This window comes from Eleutherodactylus coqui, chromosome 8, assembly GCF_035609145.1.
Source record: "Eleutherodactylus coqui strain aEleCoq1 chromosome 8, aEleCoq1.hap1, whole genome shotgun sequence".
Classification (NCBI taxonomy): domain Eukaryota; kingdom Metazoa; phylum Chordata; class Amphibia; order Anura; family Eleutherodactylidae; genus Eleutherodactylus; species Eleutherodactylus coqui.
In genome coordinates this window covers 160,917,046-160,940,959 of record NC_089844.1, presented here as the reverse complement: position 1 = coordinate 160,940,959, position 23,914 = coordinate 160,917,046, and the positions used below count along the sequence as shown (strand labels likewise).

At 43.0% G+C, this 23,914-nt stretch overlaps 1 protein-coding gene across 1 annotated transcript in view; it reads left to right on the top strand.

Moving 5' to 3' along the window:
- Nucleotides 1-1,412: 1,412 nt before the first annotated feature.
- LOC136577978 (uncharacterized) overlaps nt 1,413-23,914 on the top strand; it is a 49,146-nt gene continuing 26,644 nt past the window's right edge. The window contains exons 1-10 of the mRNA XM_066577888.1: nt 1,413-1,508; nt 5,047-5,339; nt 5,491-5,547; nt 7,082-7,381; nt 8,745-9,092; nt 9,881-10,195; nt 12,016-12,363; nt 20,077-20,421; nt 21,265-21,576; nt 22,331-22,388. Of these exons, the coding sequence (XP_066433985.1) occupies nt 5,063-5,339; nt 5,491-5,547; nt 7,082-7,381; nt 8,745-9,092; nt 9,881-10,195; nt 12,016-12,363; nt 20,077-20,421; nt 21,265-21,576; nt 22,331-22,388 (2,360 nt within the window). The 5' untranslated portion in view covers nt 1,413-1,508; nt 5,047-5,062. The remainder of the gene's footprint in view (nt 1,509-5,046; nt 5,340-5,490; nt 5,548-7,081; nt 7,382-8,744; nt 9,093-9,880; nt 10,196-12,015; nt 12,364-20,076; nt 20,422-21,264; nt 21,577-22,330; nt 22,389-23,914) is intronic.

Sequence of the window (23,914 nt, the reverse complement as noted above, 5' to 3'; positions counted from 1 at the left end):
ATCCTGTAGAATAGACTCCGTCACTATTGTAATATTACAGATTACTTAATTCTCATAGAACCCAGGGGTGTTTGTCCTCAGACGGCTCTGCACTTTTTCCTGGGATAAACGTCACATTTAAAATTGCATATTTGTTTATTCCATGTATTGAAATATATTGATTGTATACCCTTTTATATCATTTGTAGCATACTGTGTGATTTAGTGTGATCTTGGTAATAAACATGGTGTATTTTATTATGACAAGGTGTTGTATATAACCATGTGCACTATAAAGTAAAAAGTGTTATAATTATAATACAAGGTAAAAGGAGGGAACATGAGGTGACTCCTGGCCTCTTTTTCCTCAGATGGTCATGTGATCTCAATTCTGAGCAGTTCAGATGTACTTTGGGTTACGTCTTTCGTCTCTAGTCAGGTTCTCAGTCTGTGTGATGTTATATGCACCTACCACTGAAACTGCCTATAGATGGACACGGCCCTCCTATCACAGTTACTGATGATAATCACACAGCTGTTGTCACACAGGTATAATAGAAGAGATCACAGCTCATCCGCTTAACTGTACACTTTGGGCTCCTGCCCACTTTCATTTTTTTAATGCTGTCATATCGCTGCATTTTTTAACACGAATGTCAATGGGACTTTCTAATGTTCAAAACGCATCGCAAATTTGTGTTCTGCGATTTTCGTGCGATGCGTTTTTAACATTAGAAAGTCACATTGGAGTTTGCGTTAAAAAACGCAACGATATAGCAGCGTTTAAAAAAAAACGCAAGTGTGTGGGAGCCCTTATGGTTTGTAGCTTATTTAGGTGAATATAGAAGGTAATGGTTATTAAACTGTCCCCCAACAGGCAGAAATGGTATAGCCTCAGCTAATGCTGTGCTGATGCATCACGAGAATTGATGGGAAATGGAGGATAAAAAAAATCTTACTCTCAAGATGGTGGCTGATAAGCATCAGACAGGAGTAAGTAAATATGCTTCAGCGTGTGAACCTAAAGGACTAAATAATAATGTCTCACAACTCGGGGATTCTTCTTTCACACCGCTCTCACATCAGTATTTTGCAAGCCAAAACCAGGAGTGTAGCCTGTCAGTAAATGGGGTCGGTCAGGGTCGCTGGTATCTGTAGTACGATGGATCTGACACTTCATCACGGCTTCCATTATGAACATAAGCTGCAGCACAGATGGGAACAAAGCCTTATTTCTGCAACAAGGACATGGATCTTCTACAAACAGCACTCAGGTGTATGGAACAGCCTCCCAGTATAAAGCACAGGTATGAAGTCACCTCTCTTCACAGCCTAAATATGAAACCCATCCAGTATATCTCCACAATAGGCAGAGCTGGCCGACCTCATCGCCTCCTCCCCGATGGGAGGAATGAATGTAGTTTCACTTTTGCAAACAAGTTTAGCAAAGAGGAAGTCAAGAAGGAGCGAAGCATTGTAAGTGACTCCAGCGGCCGGAATATTGCCTTCTCTGTATGTACAGCACTCAGGTATGGAAGAGCTCACAGGTTGTAACTAGTAACTCTCTGCAGGTGACTGTGCATTATATTAGAGTGTAAGCTCCTACGACAAGTGCTGAAGCTTTGTGTGTCTAGGCACTACATATACAGTGATGCAATCACTCACATCCTCACTGACTTCTACAGGCAGGAAATGCTTCAGCCTGAAATGAGCAAAACCGAGAACTGTGCTTTGTGGGCCTCGGAAGACTGGGGGGTGGAGGATCCGGGGTTTGCTGCTTATCTGCGCCATGAACTTGCTGAATATTTAACTCCTGCTTGCCTGCTCTGTATGCAGCAACCAACGTACAGACTAGTACTGACCGCAGTCATCAGAAGGGGAGAAGAGAGCTGATCCTCAGATACATTGTATTACTAGATGCTACATCCAGAGAGTCAGAAGGTTACAGAGGGTGGATGTCTCTGAAAACCACGTGACCCTCAATTTACTCTCCTGCCAAATGAATAGTTTCCTACACGAATCCAGAGATAAGGTAAACAGAAATTGTAGGTATGTCATTATATAATATACAGAAGGACTGGGCCTATTTTAACCCCTTAAAGTACAGGGTGTTTTGGTCATGTATATTATTTTTGCTGCATTTCCTTTTTCATTACATTATGGGTAATTTTTTAAACATTCATTTTTTATTGAAAAGTTTTCATAAGGTTACAAAATATGAAATTAAGCATTAACAAATCATTGATGTGGTCATTGGATAACTTTTTACAAAACATGAAAACTGTATAAGGCCTCGTACACACGAGCATATTTGCATTGCGGAGTCTGCGGCGGGCGTCTGCCTCCAGTCTCCGCAGCAAATACTGCCCATATATGAACGTGCATATTGAGAAAAGTTAAAGTAGGTAGGAATTTGGCATGTAACAACTTGCTTTGGGTCCAGATTTCCCAGTCTCTTATAAAATTCCCCTTTTTGTTAGAAGCACATGCATACATACCCTGTTTCCCCGAAAATAAGACAGTGTCTTATATTAATTTTTTTTCAAAAAGGTTTAACTTTTTTACATGTATAGCTGCCTGGACACTATTTAAATTGACTTTTTAAATTCTATTAAAAATTGACTTTTTAAATTAACTGTTAGCAGGGCTTAATTTTGGAGTAGGGCTTATATTTCAAGCATCCTCAAAAAGCCTGAAAAATCATTTTGCATTCTCAAAAATTCTGGAAAATCATGCTGTCTTATTTTCAGGGAAACAGGGTATACTCAAACCAGCTGTTACTGTTCACGGTTTTGATTATATCAGAAATGGAGGGGATGGAATTGCCATTCCAAAAAGGAGCTATCGATATCTTGGTAGCTATCAGAATATGCAGCAGTGGGGTCCGCATATTATAAGGTAATTGGTTGGAATCTATAATTAAAAGAGCCAGAGCAGGATTAAGGGGTATCTGTACCCCACATGAAGTGGACATTAGATGGAAACCTGAGATGTAAGGGCAGAACCACCAGAAATGAATCCGAGTTCCGCCTGTTGAGCCAACAATCAGAATGGCGAGAGGAGGTTTTATTTAGTCTCTGGGGAGTGAGATACTAACGGTATAGCAATTAACGTAGATTTTCTAGGTGGTTAGTGCATCTGGATACCAATGAAATGGAGGAATAACTATTTAACCATTGGTGTTCTGTTATTGGTAAATGCCTAATTGCCATTTCTCCCTTATTGATGCTAAAGGCTGAAATGAATGAGAGATTAGAAATGCCTTTATTGGCTCCTTGAGAGGAATTCAGCCAGGACTCCAGTTTCGAAGGAATGTTGAATCTGTTGGGACTGGGAATATTTTAATAGGTGGCATATTTGGAGGTATTTAAATAAGTCTTTTCTAGGTGCAATGAACATGTTTAGGACGTCTAGAAAAGAGATAAAGCCCCGATCTGTCCATAACTGTCAAATCTGAGTAATTCCTAAGCTTTTCCAGTTGGAGAGATCCAGATGCTCTATTGCAGTAGCGAGAGTATCTATATTTGTATTATGTATGGAGGATGCCATTAGGGCTTTTTTTGATAGCTACTATTTCTAACACATTTGTTGTAGGATTCTACATGAATGGAAAGGGAGCCGTGTAGAGATGAGCAAACGTACTCGTTTCGAGTAATTACTCGAACGAGCATCGCTATTTTCGAGTACCTGGCTACTCAGGTGCAAAGATTCGGGGGGCGCCGGGGAGCGGGGGATGGCATGGTGGAGCGGGGGGTAGCAGTGGGGAACAGTGGGGAGCTCTCTCTCTCTAACACTCCCCCCCACTCCCCTCTGCAACCCCCGCTCACCCACGGCGCCCCCAAAATCTTTTCACCCGAGTAGAGAAGTACTCGAAAATCGTGGTGCTTGAGTGAAAAAGGGGCGTGGCCGAGTACGTTCGCTCATCTCTAGAGCCGTGTTTTAAAAAATAAATGGGTAGCAGGTGGTGCTTGAGCGAGAATTTACCAATTTAAAAGTTCTCAAGTGGGGAGTTCTCAATATTGTATGATTAAGGGGGGGTTGGGGGGGACTAAGGCCTCCCTTTCTTTGGTGTTGGGAGAGGATGTCCGCTTTTCTTCTAGGCTTTTTCTTTCTTCAAATGAAGGTCTCTATAATTGCTTGAATGTTTTTAAGAAAGTAGATTTGTAAATGTATTGGAATATGATGGAAGAAGTAAAGAATTTTGGGGAGGACCTTCATGCCATGAGTTCTAAATTTTTCCAAGTTCATTTTTTAGAGGGAAAGGGCTATTTTTTTAATGTCTTTTTTTCACTATGTCTTTTACCAATTTTTTTTTTTGTTTCATTACAGGTAAAAAGCAAAAAAAGTTCTTTATAGTTGTCAGTTTTTAAAATTAGTATATTTATGCTAAAGTACAGGAATGGCTTCCCCACTTTGTTTTGGATGTTTTAGTGTATAGTTTGTATAGTCTCAGATTACAGGGTGGGTACGGCGATGGTTTAGGTTGGCCTCAACGGTGAACTGCATGTTTTATAAATATATTTTTATTTTATCCTGTAATTTTTTAAACTTATTTTTGTACCCATTTCTTTTATCATCTGTACCCCCATGATGTCATTTAAGACCACTAGGGGTTATTCACACTGCCATTTCTTTTTCTAGTTTACATTTTTCCACTGAACTTGGCGTCCATAGGAGCAGCATCCATAGGAGCCCCCATTACAGGAAAAAACATTCCCCAGTGGGGACAATAATAACTGGCAGATCTGATCGGGGTCTGCTAAGACCCTGTAGCTCTATCGTGCTAGTGGGCACCCGATGATCAAGTGATCACTGGGTGAAATGCAGGAAGCGGCACTTCAACTTACTTGTTGAGCGCTATGTTGTCCACAAAAATGAAGTGGAATCTAGGCAATGACAAACTGCTGCAGTACTAGGCCAAAGGAGGTCCAATGCTACTAGATGGGGGTCTCTCATAAAGTGGTCATTTAGTGTCCATCGCTGTCTACTAGATTTATTTCTATTGTAGTCTTTAATGCAGTTTCTTATGAAAACAGTACCTGCAGTAAGGTGGATATCATGTGACAGTCCTTTATAGGAGAAGATGGGGCTGACGGTGAAAGACGTCCTGGTCAACGCTCTGGAGAATCTGGAGAAAATGGGATTTAAGAAGTTCCGCAATAAGTTACCTGAAATTGAAGTAAAACCGAACTATAGGAGGATCCCGAGGGGCAAACTGGAGGACAAGGACTGGGGGGATGTTGCTGATCTGATCAGGGAATACTACAAGGATGTCTATGGGGTTGAGGTGACCCTGGAAGTTCTAGACAAGATCAATGAGAAGAAAGTAGCGGAGGAACTCCAGAAAGACATGCAGAAAGGTAACAGTATGCCTGAAATAGTAAAACTATCCAAAGGAAGCTCTGAGAGTACAGTATTGGCACATTCACTCATTGTCAATTCTAAGTTTCCGTTTAAGTCATGTGACCTTCCTGTTTGCTGCTATTGACCTTTTGCTCTGTTTGTATGCAGTGAACCGATTTGTAAGGCTAAATCAAGTAAGGGAGTCAAGGTGTTTAGCTCCTAAAGGTAAGAATGAGAAAGTACAAGATTTCCTCCTTTCTTTGCTCCATCTCAGCATTTATTTCCCAGATGTAGAACTTGGTGACCACAGACATCAGTAATGTAATAGTGATCTCACAAGATTTCCTGATGGCTGTGGATCTGATCTGCTTCTTCTCTGCTTGACTCTTATGGAAATCAGCTGCCACTCCACCATTATTAATTGTGAATAGATGTACAAATGGGAGGTGTTAGAATGCCTCCATTGCACTACGTATTGGAAAGTAGCTTTCCTATAAGTCAATGACCGACTTTTTAACAGGCCTTGTAACATGACTAAGGATATAAGCCAAGCCAGAGTCTTCTTCATATGGAAAAACCACCCATCTGCAGTCAGCGGTTTTGGAGTTCTGCATCAGTGCACAATAAGGTTGGCCAGAACCCCAAAACAGCAGTCTGTAGATGGGTGACTTTTACTTAAGGTCTAGACTCTGGTTTATACATTAAGGCCTCATGTCCACGGGGAAAAGAAGAAATAAAATCCGCAGCGGTTTTTTAACTCTTCACCCGCACGCGGATCAGCACCCCATAGGGATGCATTGACCACCCGCGGGTAGATAAATACCCGCGGATGGTCAATAAAAGTGAATTTAAAAAATCATGGAGCATGAAAAAAAATGGACATGCTCCATTTTAGTGCGGGTCTATGGCGGGGACGGCTCCCGCAGGCTTCTATTGATGCCTATGGAACCCATCCTGGTCCGCGGGAGACCCACGCCTGAATTACACTCACCTGCTCCGGGCGCTGCAGATTTTCCTTCCTTCGCGGCCTGATCTTCCTTCTTCGCGGCCGGATCTTCTTTCTTCGGCCGGGCAGATGTGCCCGGCACATGTGCGCGGCACGCAGCCGGCGTGCCGGGCACATCCGCCGGGTCGAAGAAAGAAGATCTGGCCGCAACGGAGAGAAGATCAAGCCGCGAAGAAGGGAAGATCCGGAGCGTGTGGAGAGGTGAGTAATTGTTTTTTTAATGCCTCATGTCCGCGGGGCCGGAGGGACCCGCTACGGATTCTCCATGGAGAATCCGTAGCGGACCTGATTTTTCCCGTGGACATGAGGCCTTAGTCATATTAGAAGGCTTGTTAACAGGTCCGTCATTGACTTATGGGAAAGCTGCTTTCCAATAAGTCACACTCTCAAGGCATTTTTCCATCTCTCATTTGTATAGCTTTTTCCCAAGGAGCCCTGTATGGCCTATTAGAGACCCTACGACATCTTGGCGCTCTCCACAAGGAGAACCAAGTGTAAATAGAGGGAGACGAAAGATGGACTGTGTCACCTGTGCCTGCTGATAGATATAAGACAAGTATAGTGGATAACTGTATACGGTTATTGTTGCCAATGTTTCCTGAAAACACTACAGCATCCCATAAAACAACATATCCCTCAGCTGCAGGGAAGTACAGAAGTACCGATGGAGTTTTTATTAATGCAGAATCATTGGGTATTTGGAAGGTGAAATAATTGTTTGTAATGAACATGAAGATATGTTGTGGTTTTCAGCCAGACCCACGATGCTACACCTGAGTGACACGGGCGAGGTGGTGTGCTCTGTCACCCTAGACACATTTTACCCTGGATATCTCCACATTGAATGGAGGTTTGGAAGAGAGAAGTCAACAGAAGTGTTATCATCCCAGGAGCTCTACGAAGAAAGTCCTGATCAAACATCATTCTCAGTGCGCAGTCAAGTCAGAATTTCTGAAGATTCCCTCCGAAGTCCAGAGTCTGAAGTACACGTCAGCTGGGAACACGAGTATACAAACACTAGGGGGCAGCAAACACGGTCTATCAGAGATCAAGGTAGGACGATATGCTTCCACTCTGAACATTGTGTTGTGGCGCCTGAGCGGTGGCCCCAAATGATCAACTATTGATTACTTATCCTGAGGATAAAGGTCCATTTAGACACAACAATTATTGCTCAAAAGCCATCTTTTGAGCAATAATCGTTGTGTGTAAATGCGCTGCCATTGTGCACTTTTCGTGTACTATTCGTTCATCATTGATTTCTAGCAAGCTAGAAATTAGGGATGAGCCTTATCAGTGCCGCTTGCTGATTTTCTTAGCAGGTGGTACTGATAGCATTCTTTCAGCTGGTATCCCGCTGGGAAGTCCCAGCGGGATACCAGCTGAAAGCTCTGAGAACAATGGAGCTGCCAGTGCTCCTGCTGTTTCTTGGAGCTATCAGCTCAGCGGGACACTGCTGTGAGAACAAAGCAGCTGTTTTGTATAGGCAAACAGCTACTTTATTCTTGCAATCAGCAGTGTCCCACTCTGCCTGTATTTAACTCTTTAAGTAGCTAATTAGCTACTTAAGAGTTATGCAAAGATGATCGATCAAAACTGTCACTCAAACTGCTGTTTGAGCGATCATCTTTCAGTCTAAATGCACCTTAAGTCATCAATAGAAATTGCCTGAAAAACTTCTTTAACCCTAAGGAGATGTTGTGGTGAAGAGAGCTGTGCACACAAGGCATCCCAGAAATATGGCTGAAGAGTCCAAAATTCCCACTCAACATTGTGTGAATCTTATTAAGGGTGCGGGCAGACGAGCGCATAAACGGCGCGTTTTTGCGACCAAACGTATATACGTGACCATCTGAGGCAATGGTTTCGAATGTATTCGTTCACATGGGCGATTTTACGGCGCGTAAAAACGGCAATTCGAAATAAAACGGAACATATGCGACCGAAATACGCGCCAACGCATATTCGATCGCCGAAAAGACCGTTTGCAAAGTAGGAACAAACGAAAATACGCTTTCTAGCTCTGGTCGTGATCGGTGAAAAACGATCGCTCGGGCGATTATACGTTGCGCTCGTGCGAACGTAAATACGCCTACGCTCGTCTGCCCACACCCTTACTGTGGGTGTTTACTTGATGTGCTCAGTAAAAGACATGAACAGCACAACTGTCCGCGTCTTATTAGTTAGTTAGTCTATAATTGTGGCTTAGATACAATCAGACCATATTTTATTAGTGATCAATGCAGAAATTCCAGGGGCTCACTTACTTTTTTGCAACTGTATATCACCAACTAATACCTATTTCCTTCCCTCTGGAGATAATTCAGAAATCTGAAGTTATTGGGGCTGTTTGGTGGGATTGTCACTCTGGTGTTTTGATTATTCTACATCCGCATGTAATGTGTCTCTCCGGCAGATTTCCCTTGGAGGCCAGTAGTGGATGACATACAGGCACCACCATGTATGTATCACAGCGTTCCCACCGTCCTACAGTGTCACATATCAGGATATTACCCCGACGCTGTCACCGTGAAGTGGTTCAAGAAAAATAAGAGGACTCTGGAGTTATGTGAGGAAACCGATGATGCTTCCATTCCAAAAATCAAATCAACTAAGAATCCAGACAACACCTTCAGCTGTACAGCGCAGCTAATGATAACACCTGCAGTGAAAAGCCACCAGGGGGCAGAATATATTTGCCAAGTGGAACATCCTTCTCTGGAAAAGGCAGTCAAGAAAAGTGCAGGAGCAATCAAAATGCTGGGTGAGTCTAGAAGACACCGCTATGTAAGGAAGGTGATCACACGTCCTTAGCATTGGTTATTTGCATATAGTGTTGCACCCTTTAATCTCAGTGATGGTGTGATGGAGAATTAAAGGGGTTATCCAGGTCCAAAAAGTTTTTAAAACTTTCTCAGGGTGATGGAAAAACATGAAAAACTGTGCACACACCTCACTCAATCCCCTGCTTACCGTGTTCCACTAGTATCTGGTCAACTGCTGCTTTGTGTTTCCTCCTGTAGTGATGATGTCACAGAAATGAAAGACATGTGACTACTGCAGCCAATCACTGGCTTACTTTAGCTGCTGCAGTAGGAGGTGAAGAGCAGTGAGAGAGCCGGCACTAGCAGAATGGGACTTGCAGGGGATCAGATTTTTCAGACATGGATCTGATACTTAATCTGCAGCAGAAATCACGTCTGACCCTCGGAATTCTGCGAGTTTGCATGTAGATCCGCAAGTGGATTTAACTACATGGCACATATATGTGTGCGGCCGTCTCAACATGGTTTCTGTGCAGAAATTGCGCCAAGAATTGACATGTGATTTTTTTCCACAACATGGATCTCAAAATCCACACGTGCAAAAATACATTGTAGTCAATAGAAAGTAAGATAGTTCAGGTTCTGCTGTGGATTTCAGCCCTGAATGCACACAAACAATAAGCCGTGTGAACTTGGCCTTGGGGTGTAATTAAATGTTTTCGTTAAGGTTTTTGCCTCAGTTGTCATACATTATCTTACCTACTTTATAAATGTCTCCACTCTGTAGCTAAACCTCAGCTGGAGCCGATAGGGAAGACCCTGCTGGACGGTATGCTGGTGCAGTTTTCGTTGCATCTTCATAGCTTTTACCCTAAAGACATGAAGGTGAAGTGGCACCGGGGGGACCAAGAACACAGAAAAGGTGTGAAGCAGGGGACAAAACACACAGAAACATTCACAGAACAGGAAGATTCATTGTTTTACATGACCAGTGAATGCTGCATTCTGGGATATGGCTTTACAGATCCTGAGTATAAACTGTATGTAACCTGGGAGCACGAGGCTATGGAGGGACCTGAGACAAAGACGTTGTCCGTAAGAGGTAGGAGATGGCACTAAACTATCATATACAGCATTTTGATTGTGGTTCAGACTCTTTCCCCTTCCATCAACTCAAAGCATGCCTCTTGATTGACATCTCTAGTACCCTTGAGCTGGGGGCTCCATGCATTCCACTCATGGCGCATGTACCACACCTCAGGAATCAGTGCATGCGCATTGATTTTCCCTGCTGGGGCCATCTTGCTTGCTGATGGATTTCGCAACTCAGTTGTACTCCCTGGCAAGCTGCAGAGAGGAAGGTGCATGCGTGTGATGTCAGCACACAAGATGCCTTAATAAGGACCGATTGGAAAAGTGTATTGCAGGAACAGTGGGTGAAACACACAATGCCAATCAAAAGCCAAGGGGCATGTATAGCAGGCTTGGGGCATAATACACTGGGGGTTTGGGTCATGGGGTCTTACATCCGATGTAGGGGCAATGAAGAGTGATGCTGTTCAGTACGGGCCCTGAAAGGCTTTGACAGAATCTTTGGTTACACCCAGCTCACTTGGCCGGGATAGTGGTGGCAAGAAATCCATGCTAATTCTACACACTGCATAAACTGGAACGCAGTTTGTGAACACAACAAGAGCAATAATTTCCAGTCTAAGATCACAGTCTCTGAGGGTCTGGCTTGACACTTCTTGCCTTACCCCTCTTGGTTAAATAAAGGCAGGCACAATCTTAGTGATCAGGCATTGAGGTACTGAAAGCTCCGACAGCTCTCTGAATACCTGGACCGGCTTCTCCGATAATCATGCGGTATCAGTAATGTACAACTTCTCTGTAGCCCACGAGGTAATGACCCTCAGCCTCTTCTACACAATACTTCGGGGCAGTTTCTTTATGTCTGCATGTGCCACAAATCATGGTGCCCTAATGCTTTCGGTATCGCAGCGGCCCACCACTTAAAGTAATGATGCACAATTTTTACACGCTAATTACATAATTGTACAACAGTGTAAAACAATATACAAGAATAAAACAGTATAAGGGGTATACCCTGTTACACACATGAAAATAATGGAGGGGAGAGAGCCTGGACCAGTCCTGCATACCACAAATAGTGCAAAAATGACACCTTCAGGGTATTAGGGTCACTGTGAAGAGATGTTAGAATTATCAGCAGATCCCTTATCTTTGGGTAGGATTGGTTTAGGGTGATAATTTTAGGAGATGGGTGTTTTAAGTGAAATCTAACCTCTTTACCATTTGTGGAAAGTTGGGGTTACTTGCCTATCAGATTGCCATCTTTCAGTCAGGGTGCTTGGCACACATGCATGAAAGGCTCAGGAGACTTGGAGTTATTTTAAGTCCTGGTGTCTGCCATTTTTTTCCATCTACAGCAAATGCAATACTTAGTACATACAGTCCTCATTGTTCACAACCCACAAGGTCTCTGTCAACACCCCTCACCCAGGAATCTAGAGGCGTCTTCCTCTGTTAGACTTGGGATGGGCCCTAACTCATCTGTGTCGGACCTGAGGCTCTCAGATCCTGATGTGGCATCTTCGCCCTGCCTCACACTCTGTCTCTCAGCCAACTTCCCCGTGAGTGTGGTAGGAACTGACATGTTGCTTCCTGCCTCACCCACAGGTGTTTTCTCTAGTTTCTAAAACCTGAATACCTGTCTATCACCCTCTGCAGACCATTCTGTGTACTGCACTTCTACACATTATTACAGTGACAAGAAATGGAGTGAAAGAAGTCATCAGAGTCACAGAAATGTTCTGTATGTCTCCATAAATGTGTTCCGTGTTAGCGCTGTTGTGACCCAGATACATAAAGTAAGAGTTGATTTTGAATGTTTTCCCACAGATCTCCCCTGGAGCCCATGTGTGGATGAAATCTTTGTCCTCAGGTTGGAAGATCAGCTAAGAACCTGCATGATGTGCTGTATTACAGGCTACTTCCCAGATAAACTGAGTGTTTCTTGGTATAAGATGGAGAATGGAGTTACTTCTGCAGTGCAGGACTCTGAGGACATAGCGACAAAGATCGAACCTCACAAAAGGAAAAACATGACATTTGGTTGTACTGCAGTTCTACATTTCACTCCAGATGCTAAGAAGGACCAAGGGTCAGAATTTATCTGCAGGGTGGAGCATCCCAGCCTGGAGCATCCGATAGAGAGAAGCAGCGGACCCCTCCATATATTAAGACAAGGTGAAGAGGAGTGATTACAAACATGGATCCCACTAGTCTGCAATGCAGAGACTTTATCCATTTATGGATCCTGTTGTTTACCTCTAAAGGAGTTTTTCCAGCAAAGACAATGTTTGGCTGCTGGGGAGTCGAACATGAAGACCCCCAGCCATCCGGACAACAGCACACCATAACTACCCCATGTGAATGAATTAGCAATGCACATGCATGACTACTAGTCCATTCAGTTCTATGGGACGGAGGGAGATTGCCGAGCGCATTTATCTCCACCTGTCCTATAGAAGTGAATGGAGTAGAGGTTGGGCACGTACATAGCTGATCCAATCACATGGGGCAGTTAGGGAAACCCCAGCAATCAGACATTTTCCCCTATTCTGTGGGATAACTCCTTTAGGGCTCCTGCACTCACACGTAAGCGTATTTACTCTCACGAGTGCAGGACGTGATGGAGCTCTGAATGGAGTGCTATCAATGTCCGGGGGCGAGCAGATCCTCCCTTATTTCTGTACTTGTACTCGCTGCCAGCCTTGTTCACATCGGCGCAGAACACACCCATGCCATGCTTGAACAGGCAGGGCAGTTAAATGAGTAGGCAGGCCAGCATAATTAGTTCCCGGTGTTATCGATTAACAATTTCATTCAGAACAAGTGCACATTTCCGCACCCCATAGACAAAAATAGAGCGATGTGAGGAAAACAATTGAACGCTATGGGTTCTTGAAGATTACGGTTCCCGTGGCCGATTTTCATTGTGTAAAGTCGAATGTGCGCAGGAGCCCTCAAACAGGTTGTCTGGTATGCAAAACACAACCCAAGGCTAACTTCACACGGGTGAGTTCGATATCAGGCCGTAAATCATTTTCACGCTTGCCATTATACGATTTTGCAGCGGACTGAGGCATTTTTGTTTCAAAACCGCCTCGCATCACTTCAGATAAGAAGCTGTCCTCTGCCGCGGCTATCATGGAATTCGTCCCATTATTTTCAATAGGGAAACCTCGCATCGCACCGGCCGCACCTAGCACGTGGTGCAATACTGCCGCCAGTGCATACACAACAAGAATACATGAACACACTCATAGACACGCAGGAAAATCTTTCCATTTTTTCACAGAAATTGCACCCCCCCCCCCACCCCCCCAGGTAAATGAGCCCTTAGGCTTCGTTCACACGGGCAAAATCCACTTTGGAAAAATCTGACGTTGATCTGCCCCATAAATCTGGTCAACAAACCTCATCCGTGTTGGTTTCAGGTGGACCTGATAGCTTGTTGTGCCGATTTCAAATCTGTTTTCAGTTTTTTGTAGCCCGTCTAGTGTCTGTGATGAGATGCATTATGTTTCCTATTGGTTGTAATATAACTGCTATGCAATCAGTATTATTTCTCATTTCAGATTGGATTTCACTTGCCATAAATGTATTTGTTGGCATGCCTAGAAAATGTGATAATCACCCGGATATGATTTGCTAGATCTGTGGTTTATTTACAGCTTTAGGACCACAAAAATCTACACATTGTCCTTGGGGTGTGCACTGGGTGATCAGGATAAATCATGGGCTCCACACGTTACCTGCTCAGCATGTTCTAGTGGATTGTGTGATTGGCTTCATGGGCGGAAGGCTTCACTTCCATTTGCGATATTTATGATATGGAGGGAGCCAAAGGATCATGACAAGATTGCTACTTTTGCAGCATTACCACAATTGACTGTTTGGCAAAAAATAGACATAAAACCATTCCTCCAAATTTGGATTCGGCCTTTAGACTATTTCCTCACGATCCTTCACTACCAATTCCAGTGAATGGACTGGATTCCATTGAGGAAGAAACTGAATTGTGGTGAAGATTTCTGGTGAAGATCCTGCAGATTCAGACTAAAGGCCTGATATTGAAAGAGAGCCAGAAACATTTCCCCTGGAGGAGCTGAGGGATTTAATTAGGAACAGATTAGGGATTTATCTCTCCCAAAAGATAAGGTGGAAATTTTGGCAACAAGACTTAAGCAGAAACACCTGCTTGCAACAAATGCTAAAGTGTGTCACTATTGAAAACGTATCCAGGACTTGGCTTCACTTTTATTCTTGATGGCGCATTGTGTTATTGCCACGATATTGACTTTTTGAAAATGTATCACAGTTACACATAGCTTCTGAGCGCTGTCTGTTTATTGGCTTATTCAACTGAAACTTAAGAGCTGTTCTCTTGCATGATGGGAATCAAAAGCCACGTGTACCAATTGTGAGCTCTGTTTATTACTTAGCGAGACATGCGAAGTATGAAAATACTTCTTGATGCAATCAATTAAAAAACACCTCAAGATCATTTTTGCCTGCTTTGGGTACAGTTTAATTATCATTACCTGAGGCGTGGCTTGTGACTGGCCAAGTAGGCATCTCAGCAAGAGAGCTCCTGCTGCTTCCGCACTAAAACAGCCGCCAGACTTCACTTAAAGCAAAAGAAAACATACCTGAGGTGCCATAGGGAAACATGGAGGTCAAGGGAGACAGCAGCGGGAGAGGGAGAGCTAGGATGACTGCAGCGCTTCTTCACAGTGGCCCATGAACCAGAGGGAGTTTCCAACAGAACTCCGGCCAGCGAGGCAGCATATGTGGCCAAGGGCTCTCCCTGCAGCAGTCCTGGAGGCAAACAAACTCCACAGCTCAGCAGCAAACAGCCTGCACAGGGGAAGCTGATGAAATAACTCTATTATAGGAAACCCACTTTCAAAGTGACAATATTCCCAAGTGTCACTCCCGTCATTATACCGCATGTCACCATAGTTCACAACCTTCCTAGAAAATAGGCATGTCCATAGTTTTTCATAAGCAATTTTTGCACAAACTACTCTCCTCAGAATCTGCCATGAGGGGCATTACATCTTTATTAAGATACAGGTTGAAAAAGAAATTCTAACAATTGCTAATATTTATTTTCCAAATAATGCGCAGATTCAGTTTGGGGTCCAAGTGTATGGAGCGCTGGCTCATTTCGCCTCGGGCTTCAGTGTGGTGCTCGGAGGAAACTTCAATCTGTGTCTGGACCATCAACTTCATTATTCCTAGGGTAAGTCAGGAGTTTTCCCCACAGCAATGTCCTGGCTCTGCAGGGAATTAGCCACTATGAGACTAGTAGGTCTGTGGCGCTTGCTACATCCCGTAAGAGATATTATAGCTTCAACTCACTGGCTCATAACACTTATCATAGACTGGACTACCTTTTTGTGTCACACAGTCTTCTACATAGGGGCCTTCCTGCTCCATAGGTGACTTCATCTGGTCAGACCATGCACCAGTAGGGTGTGCTTTTGGAGGGGACACAGGAAGGGAGAGAAGGGGGTCAATGAAGATTGAACAATAATCTTTTAAATTATGTCTTATTTAATGAAAGACAGAAATAATCACTTAGAGGGCCTCTTTGCTGAATTAAATCACCTCGAAACGTCCAACAAACAAATCCCATCCCATACACTAGTGGCTGAAATCTTGGTGCATAATTGAATCATATTTATTATGCATCAACATCCCTTTGCCTCCATAACAGGGCCAGAAGAGGTTTTTATGAATTGGGAGATAAGTGCGAAAGGGGCCTGGCCAGAGCCTTGAACCCTAGACAATCCAAGTCTTATATTTTTTCAATCAACTCCCCTGAGAAGAGTCAGGTGCACTCTACTGCCAATATTTTGGACAGCTTTGGGCAATATTAACGGGAGCTATACAACCTGGTAGAGGGACCCACAATGATCCCCCATGGGTTAACACATGCATCGAAGCCTACCAAACTAAGCATGCACCAAACCCGATCTCAGTAGAGGTCAAGTGAGAGTTAGACAAAGATTTCACCAAACAAGAATTAGTGGCTACCATCAAAAACTTAGTAGCGGGTAAAAGCCCAGGCCCCGATGGATTTACTTCGATTTTTATAAGGTGTTTGGAGAGAGTCTGGCCCCAATTTTGATTAATTCCTTTAATGCAGTGAATCAGGATACCCCTTTTCCCCTTCAAGCACTCCAAGCTCTTACTGTCATCCCAAAGCCAGGCAAGGATCCTTTGATATGCCGAAATTACAGACCAATTTCCCTTTTAAACGTAGACATGAAGATCTTTGCTAAAATGATAGCCCCCTTAATACAACTACTGATACCTAAGCTGATTCATAAGGACCAGGTGGGCTTTGTTGTGGGGAGAAAGGCAAGGGACAACTCAATAAGGTCTCTTATTTCTAGGGCGAAACAAACCACAACCCCCTGTGCTTAGTTTCTATAGATGCAGGAAAAGCTTTTGATTGGAGGTTTCTGGAGGCAACATTAAGAAGGATAGATCTAGGCACCAGACTGATTAACTGGATTACGGCCCTATATCGAGGCCCTCGGCATGGCTTCGAGTGAATGGTAGTATGTCTAGCCAGATGCTGATCGGAATGGTACAAGACAAGGTTGCCCCTTGTCTCCCTCTTTATATATCTTAGTGATGGAGACCTTGGTGAATGCCCTCAGAGCGAACTTGGATATTAAAGGAATTAGCACAGGACTGTTAGAGCATAAACTGACACTATTTGCTGATGATCTTCTTGTGTTTATATCTAATCCTAGGGTAGCGTTCCCCAATTCTGAAGGAATTTGAAAGGTTTGGTAGACTGCCCAACTTTAAAGTTAATGTTATTAAGTCAGAAATTTTAAACATAACCATTCTCAGACCCGAAGTAGAGTCGTTGAACACCTCTTTCTCCCTCAGCATCAAATACCTAGGAGTCAATATTATAGCAAACCTCGAGCAGTTATTTTAAAAGAACTATAGACACCTTATGTCAGCCTTGGAGGAGGATTTAACTAGAAGGAGGGGATTGGCCATCTTGTGGTTTGGAAGAATGAATGTAATCAAAATGAACACCCTTCCCAAATTCCTTTATCTTTTCCAAATGCTACCCATTAAATTACCGAGCTCTTCCTTAGGAGCATCTGGAAGAGAATTATGTCCTATATTTGGGGAAGCAGTTAACCCAGGTTGTCTCACCAGACATAGGAATTAAGGGGGTGCGAGCTTTCCTAATTTTTCATATTACAAAGCTGCACTAAGAAAATGTGTTATGGACTTGATCCATAATGGTCAACGAAAAATTATGGGTGGAGATGGATCAGATTTCCGCACCTCGCCAGGTGGTGGGCGCTCCCTAGTTACTGGGTGGAAAAGGAATCTGGCGACTAGATCTGTCAGCATTTATTGGGAGTCCCTTGAGATATGGTGATTTAGCCTCTAGATCACACCTGATATCTAGACCAGGACCTTTAACACAACTGGTGGGTAACCCGGATTTACCCATGTTTTTCAAGGGAAGACCTTTATTAGACAAATTGGAGAACCCAATTCCTAGGGTTAGAGATCTAGTTAGAGGATTAGGGCTTAAATAACTTGGGGAACTGTTGGAACATGGGGGTCCACTCAGGGGAGCGTGGATCTAATACTTGCAAATTGCACATTACATCAATTCCTTGGGGGAGCTAGCCAGACTACTGTCCGCACTCACCACATTTGAAAAACTCAGCATTTCTACTAATGGGAGAACATGCAGGATCTCCACATTGTACTGATTAATACTGGAGGAAGAGACACAAGCGGATGATCTGACTTATGTGAGAGGATGGGAGAGGGATCTGGGTCAGGAGCTGACGGAGAAGTCCTGGACCAAAGCTTTTATCCTTATGCACAAAATGTCTGTGTCGGGCAAGATCCAAGAACTTAAGTTTAAAATTCTCAGAGAGTGGTACAGAACACGGAACAATTGGCTAGGATCTTTCCTCAGTACTCAGATAGATGTTGAAGATGCAATAGGGATTTGGGCTCTCTTATACATTTATGGTGGTCATGCCCATTGATTTCAGATTGTTGGAAGGAGGTGAATGCTCTGTATAGGACCAAGAGATCACTCTTAAATTTCTTTCTCATGGCAATGAGACAAATTATCCCCAGATATTGGAGATCCATTACTCTTCCCACAAGGTTGATGTGGTTAGAGTCAATGGATAATCTTAAATATATGGAAGAGCTGTGTGTGGGTGATGAAAACAAATTTGCTAAGCACTACAGTTTATGGGCAATCTGGATCCAGTTTCGCACTTCTCCTAGGGTGAAGTCCTGGCTCCAAAGACATGTTACGACACCATAGTTGGCAGCCTTGGTTTCAAACCATCATCTAAGAAATATCTAAGTTCATTGTTAGGTTACTGGATACCCCTCCCCACCCTCGCTTCCCACCCTTTTATCCCTAGGATATAACTATCCTTTTTCTAAATATCTCTCATCTCATTCAGTTTTTCTATTTCTACTCTTACATTTCTTTCTTATCTGTCAACTATTCCCTGCCTCCTTGGTAGGCTTTCTTACTTATTTGACCCGTGTCTCCAAGTAGAAAGGCAAGGCTTAAAACAAAAATGCCAGCTTGTTTATCAGTGATAGATTAGTTTGAACAAGGACTCTTAGGCTATTAGGATGCACTTTACTTCATGATAATCTGTAATGTAGCATTCTTGCAAAAAGTATACACACCAATGTATGATGTACTACTGTTCTATGGCATTTGTAATCACAATAAAATATTTTTGAACAATAAAAACACCTCAATGGAATATTTTTGGGGATTTAAAAGTCATTGGAAGGCTCATGGCTTTGCAAGCAGGGTTTACAAAATTGTCAAACGTAATTGGGCTCACAGAAATGACTATGAGCCGGGAAGGGACAGTTTTCAAAATACCCCTTTGGTTGAAAATTTTCTTGCCACCTCTGCACATTAAGCTTGGTTTAATGAAGAACTTTGTGAAAACAATGGAGAATGCTAATTCTACAGGATTTCAATACTTGTCAGTGAAGTTTCCAAAGATCAGTGCAGCAAAATTGATGTAAGGAATCTTTGGAGGTCCCCAATACAGGAGGTTTTGCAAGATATAAAATTCAGTGATGCTCTTAACATTAAAGAAAGAGAAGCATGGCAGCTTTTAGGTGGGTTTATGAAAACTTCCTGGGCAACCATAAGTCTTGTGCTTATGAAGCTGGTGTTCAGAGATTGCTCGATGCATTTCAGAATGCCTCTGAATATGAATTTTTTGCATTCCCATCTCAACTTTTTGCCCGAAAAAGTAAGAGCGGTGAGTGATGAGCAACGCGAGCGGCTTCACCAAGATATTCAACGGATGCAAAATCGCTACCAAGGATTCTGCAACGAAAGCATGATGGTAGATTACTGCTGGATGTTGTATGGTGATGATCCAGGCAAAGTGTACAAAAGAAAACCATATTCACAGCAATTTTAATGTTTGGTTTGGTAAAAAGTACAATATGATTAAAAATTGATTGATTTGATAATAAGTGTGCATGATATGTGACTTAGGTGCACTTTGGAATGATTCCATTCCTGGTACATTCTGAAATATACTTAAAATCGGTAAAACTCAGAGGTGGTCATATTTTTTTAAAAATGAACGTGGTAGGAATAAACTGAATGCATATTTGGAATCGGCATTAAAATTGTATTTTGTTTATGATGAGAAATAAAGTTTTACTTTGTTGACCAGCGAGTAATTAAGAGAACTCTTTGAGGATTCTATGTGACAATATATCAGATGGAAATCCATACTGCGGCTTAATGTTATTGTACAATTACTGATTATTTTATCCTGATTTATCCTGATACAGTTGTCTGATTATTTTATCCTGTTCTTACAGCTAATGTATCATTCATAATAAGAGACATTGTGGGTCCTCCTAAGCTGATTGATGGAGAAGAAGCCACCCTGTACTGCACAGTGGACCACTGCCCCGAGAACCTGAGTGTGACGTGGCTGATGAGAAGAGATGGACGGGACCAGGAGATCCAGACGTCTCAGATGAGCGAAGAAGAGAGCTTACTGGATATAACCTATGTGATCAGATCACAATGGGAGGGACGTCAGTACGTAACATCACTGAGCTTCATACCACATATGGAAAGACACAAAGATGTGACCTTCATCTGTAGAGGTGTCAACAATCAGCATAATGATGAGATGTTTCACTGTGAGACTATTTATGGTAAGATATCCTAACATTGTGATATATAAACTAAGAAAGCATATATGTGACCTACTGCATGGGCGGGTGCACATACTTCTCTGTACAATTAGCTTGTGGACAAAATGTCTTTAAACCTGCAGAGAGAATGATCTACATTGACCATCGCCATCGGTTTGTTGTGTTCTTTGTTTTTTTGTGTTGCATCTCTGTGATCTGAGAGCTGTATCTTTTAACTTCTCCCTTGGCCTACCCATATGAGGGTTTGTTCTTTCTCTGATGAGTTGTATATTTTAATGGCTATATCTTGGGGTACATATACCATCAGATAATGCTACTTAAAGGAAATCTGTCAGCACTTCCCCTCCAAAATTACTGTAATGGCCGGATAGTTCGAAAGACACAGATTCCGAATATTACTTTTATCTTCCTACTTAATTACAATCTGCTGATGTCTGAGTGGTGCTATGTATTGTGTATGCCTCATACTGTTAGATAACCTTTTACAGGTTGTTCCAAGATCTTATTCCCATTCCACTAAATTGGAAGTGTCTTATTGGTGGGGGTCTGATCATTCGAAGCCATACCAATAGCAAAGACCAGGTCCTGTGTCCCCTCATATGAATGGAGCCAGTAGTTGGTATACTGCTCCATTCTGTCTGTTGGACTACTGAAAAAAAGCCAAGTACTCTAACACTGTCCTGTGTCTAAGGGATAAGTTGAAATTCCAGGACAATCCCTTTAAAATAAACTGAAAAATGCGTCCAGTTGTCGATGTTCAATGAGTAGACATGAGATGTAGTTATTTAGCCAGGATGAAAAGTGTTCTGACATGTTCATCTTATTCTGTCCTTCACATTTCAGTAAAGCCCAGGCTGTCACAGCCGGTGATGAGAAGTCTGTTTATTTACGGAGAGATGAAGTATTTGCTCAACTTGGAGAACTTTTATCCTAAAAGTATCAGGATTACATGGACGTGTGGAGTGGGAGGATCAGAAGACGTCATATCATCCACTGAGTCATTGGCCGATAATCCTGACACAACCTACAGCGTCTCCAGTGAGGTCCGAATCCCTGAGGATCGTCACAAGGATCCAGGATTAACAGTACAAGTGACCTGGGAACATGAATCTATGGAGAGCCCAGAATCCAGGGAGCTGTCTATTAGAGATTCAGGTGAGGAGCGGGATGTTACCTCCGCGCTGACCCCTAATACTGTTATATATGGAGAGCCTGGAATCCAGGGAGCTGTCTATCAGAGATTCAGGTGAGGAGCGGGATGTTACCTCCGCGCTGACCCCTAATAGTTGTATATATGGAGAGCCTGGAGTCCAGGGAGCTGTCTATCAGAGATTCAGGTGAGGAGCAGGATGTTACCTCCTCGCTGACCTCTAATACTGTTATATATGGAGAGCCTGGAATCCAGGGAGCTGTCTATCAGAGATTCAGGTGAGGAGCGGGATGTTACCTCCTCGCTGACCTCTAATACTGTTATATATGTGCAGTAAACAAGACCGAGTGCAGACCGATGGCAGAGATAGGCAGCGGGGAAATAAGATGGTTGTCAACAATGGCTCTGCTCTCCCTTCTATCATGGGAAATCATGATCTGTGCCCGGAGGCCACATGCAAGAGTGGTAAAAACGACTAAAAATAAAATAAACCGTAAATAATATAGGCAGTTGTTGTAGCCTGCTACCCACAGAGTCAGATAATATAAGTTGGTAATTTGTCGTGATGCAAGTCTGTATACGAGTAGTGACCCATTTCAAACAAAAATAATACGTACGAAAAGTGGTTAACAGTAATGGTGGTAGTCCTTGCATGTTGTGCGGGTTCTTGTGGTACCTCAGTGCAGCTGTTGTAGATGGAGGAAAATAATCCAGCAAGCAGACTTTAGATAAAAGTAATTGTTTAACTCTTTATTGCAGGGGAGAGAGGGGATAGTGCAACTTGGCAGCAGACAATCACAGTTCAGACTCAATTGCAGTAATTCTTGCATGACATTAATTTGCAGTAATGGAGGACTTAAAATCACATTAGCAGACATTGGATTGAAAAGCTTCCTCATAGAGGCTGTGGCAACACATTGCAGTAAAACACTTTCAGCTTTTATCCCAGGCTTTAACTAATGTTGACTAGACACTTTACTGACTTGATTATGAGCCCTTAATTCATATGTTTCCCTCTTCTTCCTCTATCTCTTTCTTCTGTTTTCCCTTCTCCCAAACTCCATTTTTATTCCGTTGTTTCTGGTCTTTTTCTCTCTAGAATTCCCTTGGGCTCATGCTCAACGCTTTGCATTTCTCTGTCCTTCACACTGATTCAGAATAGATGAACTTCTTTTTCTCCCCGATCTCCTTCAGTCTGTATTGAGTTGGCTTGACTTCAGATGGAACTGCTCAACCCCACCCCATCACTGTCTTTTATACTCACTACGCCTACCAATCTTGAGCTAGGCCAACTTAACTGTCCAATCAAGAGGGAGGGGGGGGGGGTTGTTGCATTCTGCTGAATCACACAGTGTTAGGTAGAGGTGGTGGGAATGCTGTGGAACCCCAACTCTGGGGTACTACATATATAGTGCACATGGTAAACTGAGAGACTTTCTCTGACATATGAAGGATGGATGTTTTTTCTTTAGTAAAGTTGGTTTAAAATTACAAAACCTTTCCATGTCCTGTTCTGTAGATTACAGATGGCGTCCGGTTGTGGGACAGATTAAGATTCCCCATCTAGTTCACGGCGTCCCGGCCGTCCTGTGGTGTAATATCTCAGGATATTTCCCAGATGCAATCACTGTGACATGGTGGAGAGATGTTGGACAGCAGTTGTATTTAGAGACTGACCCTGCTGTTAACCAGAGTGTGACATCCTGGAGAGCGGCCGATAACACCTACAGCTGTACCTCCAGTCTGTCCATCACCCCTACACTGGGGGAACAACATCAGGGGGCAGAATATATATATATGTGGGGAAACCATCCTGCCCTCGAGAAACCCATACAGAAAAGCACAGGAAGGCTACAAGTCAATGGTGAGTATATATACATTTTATAGAAATATATAGCTGCCTCCAGCTTTATGGAAAAGGATCAGTTTTATTGATTGACGTTTAATAAATAAATAGAAATAACAAAATATCTCTTTATACATCCTTCAGTTAAACCACCCCCAGAGACCGGCTCTGCTCACATTACATTTGGACTCTATGTCCGGCATACATGTCAGGAGAATGTTACAACCTATGCATCAACATAAAGCCCAATGTTTGCCACAGTATAATACACAGACATATAATCATCCATAAGCCTTATGTTGGAAAAAAAATGTAAGCCATGCGTTATGTGTTTATTGGGGGCGTCTGCTGTAGAGGAAAGTGTAACAGGCTGTGTGTTCATATACAGCTAGGCCTGAGGCACATGAACAGATTTGCATTGCGGAATACACGGTCGACGTCCACACTGCGAGTCCGCAGTAAATACCGTTCAGAGCTTACAATGTAAAATCGCTCTT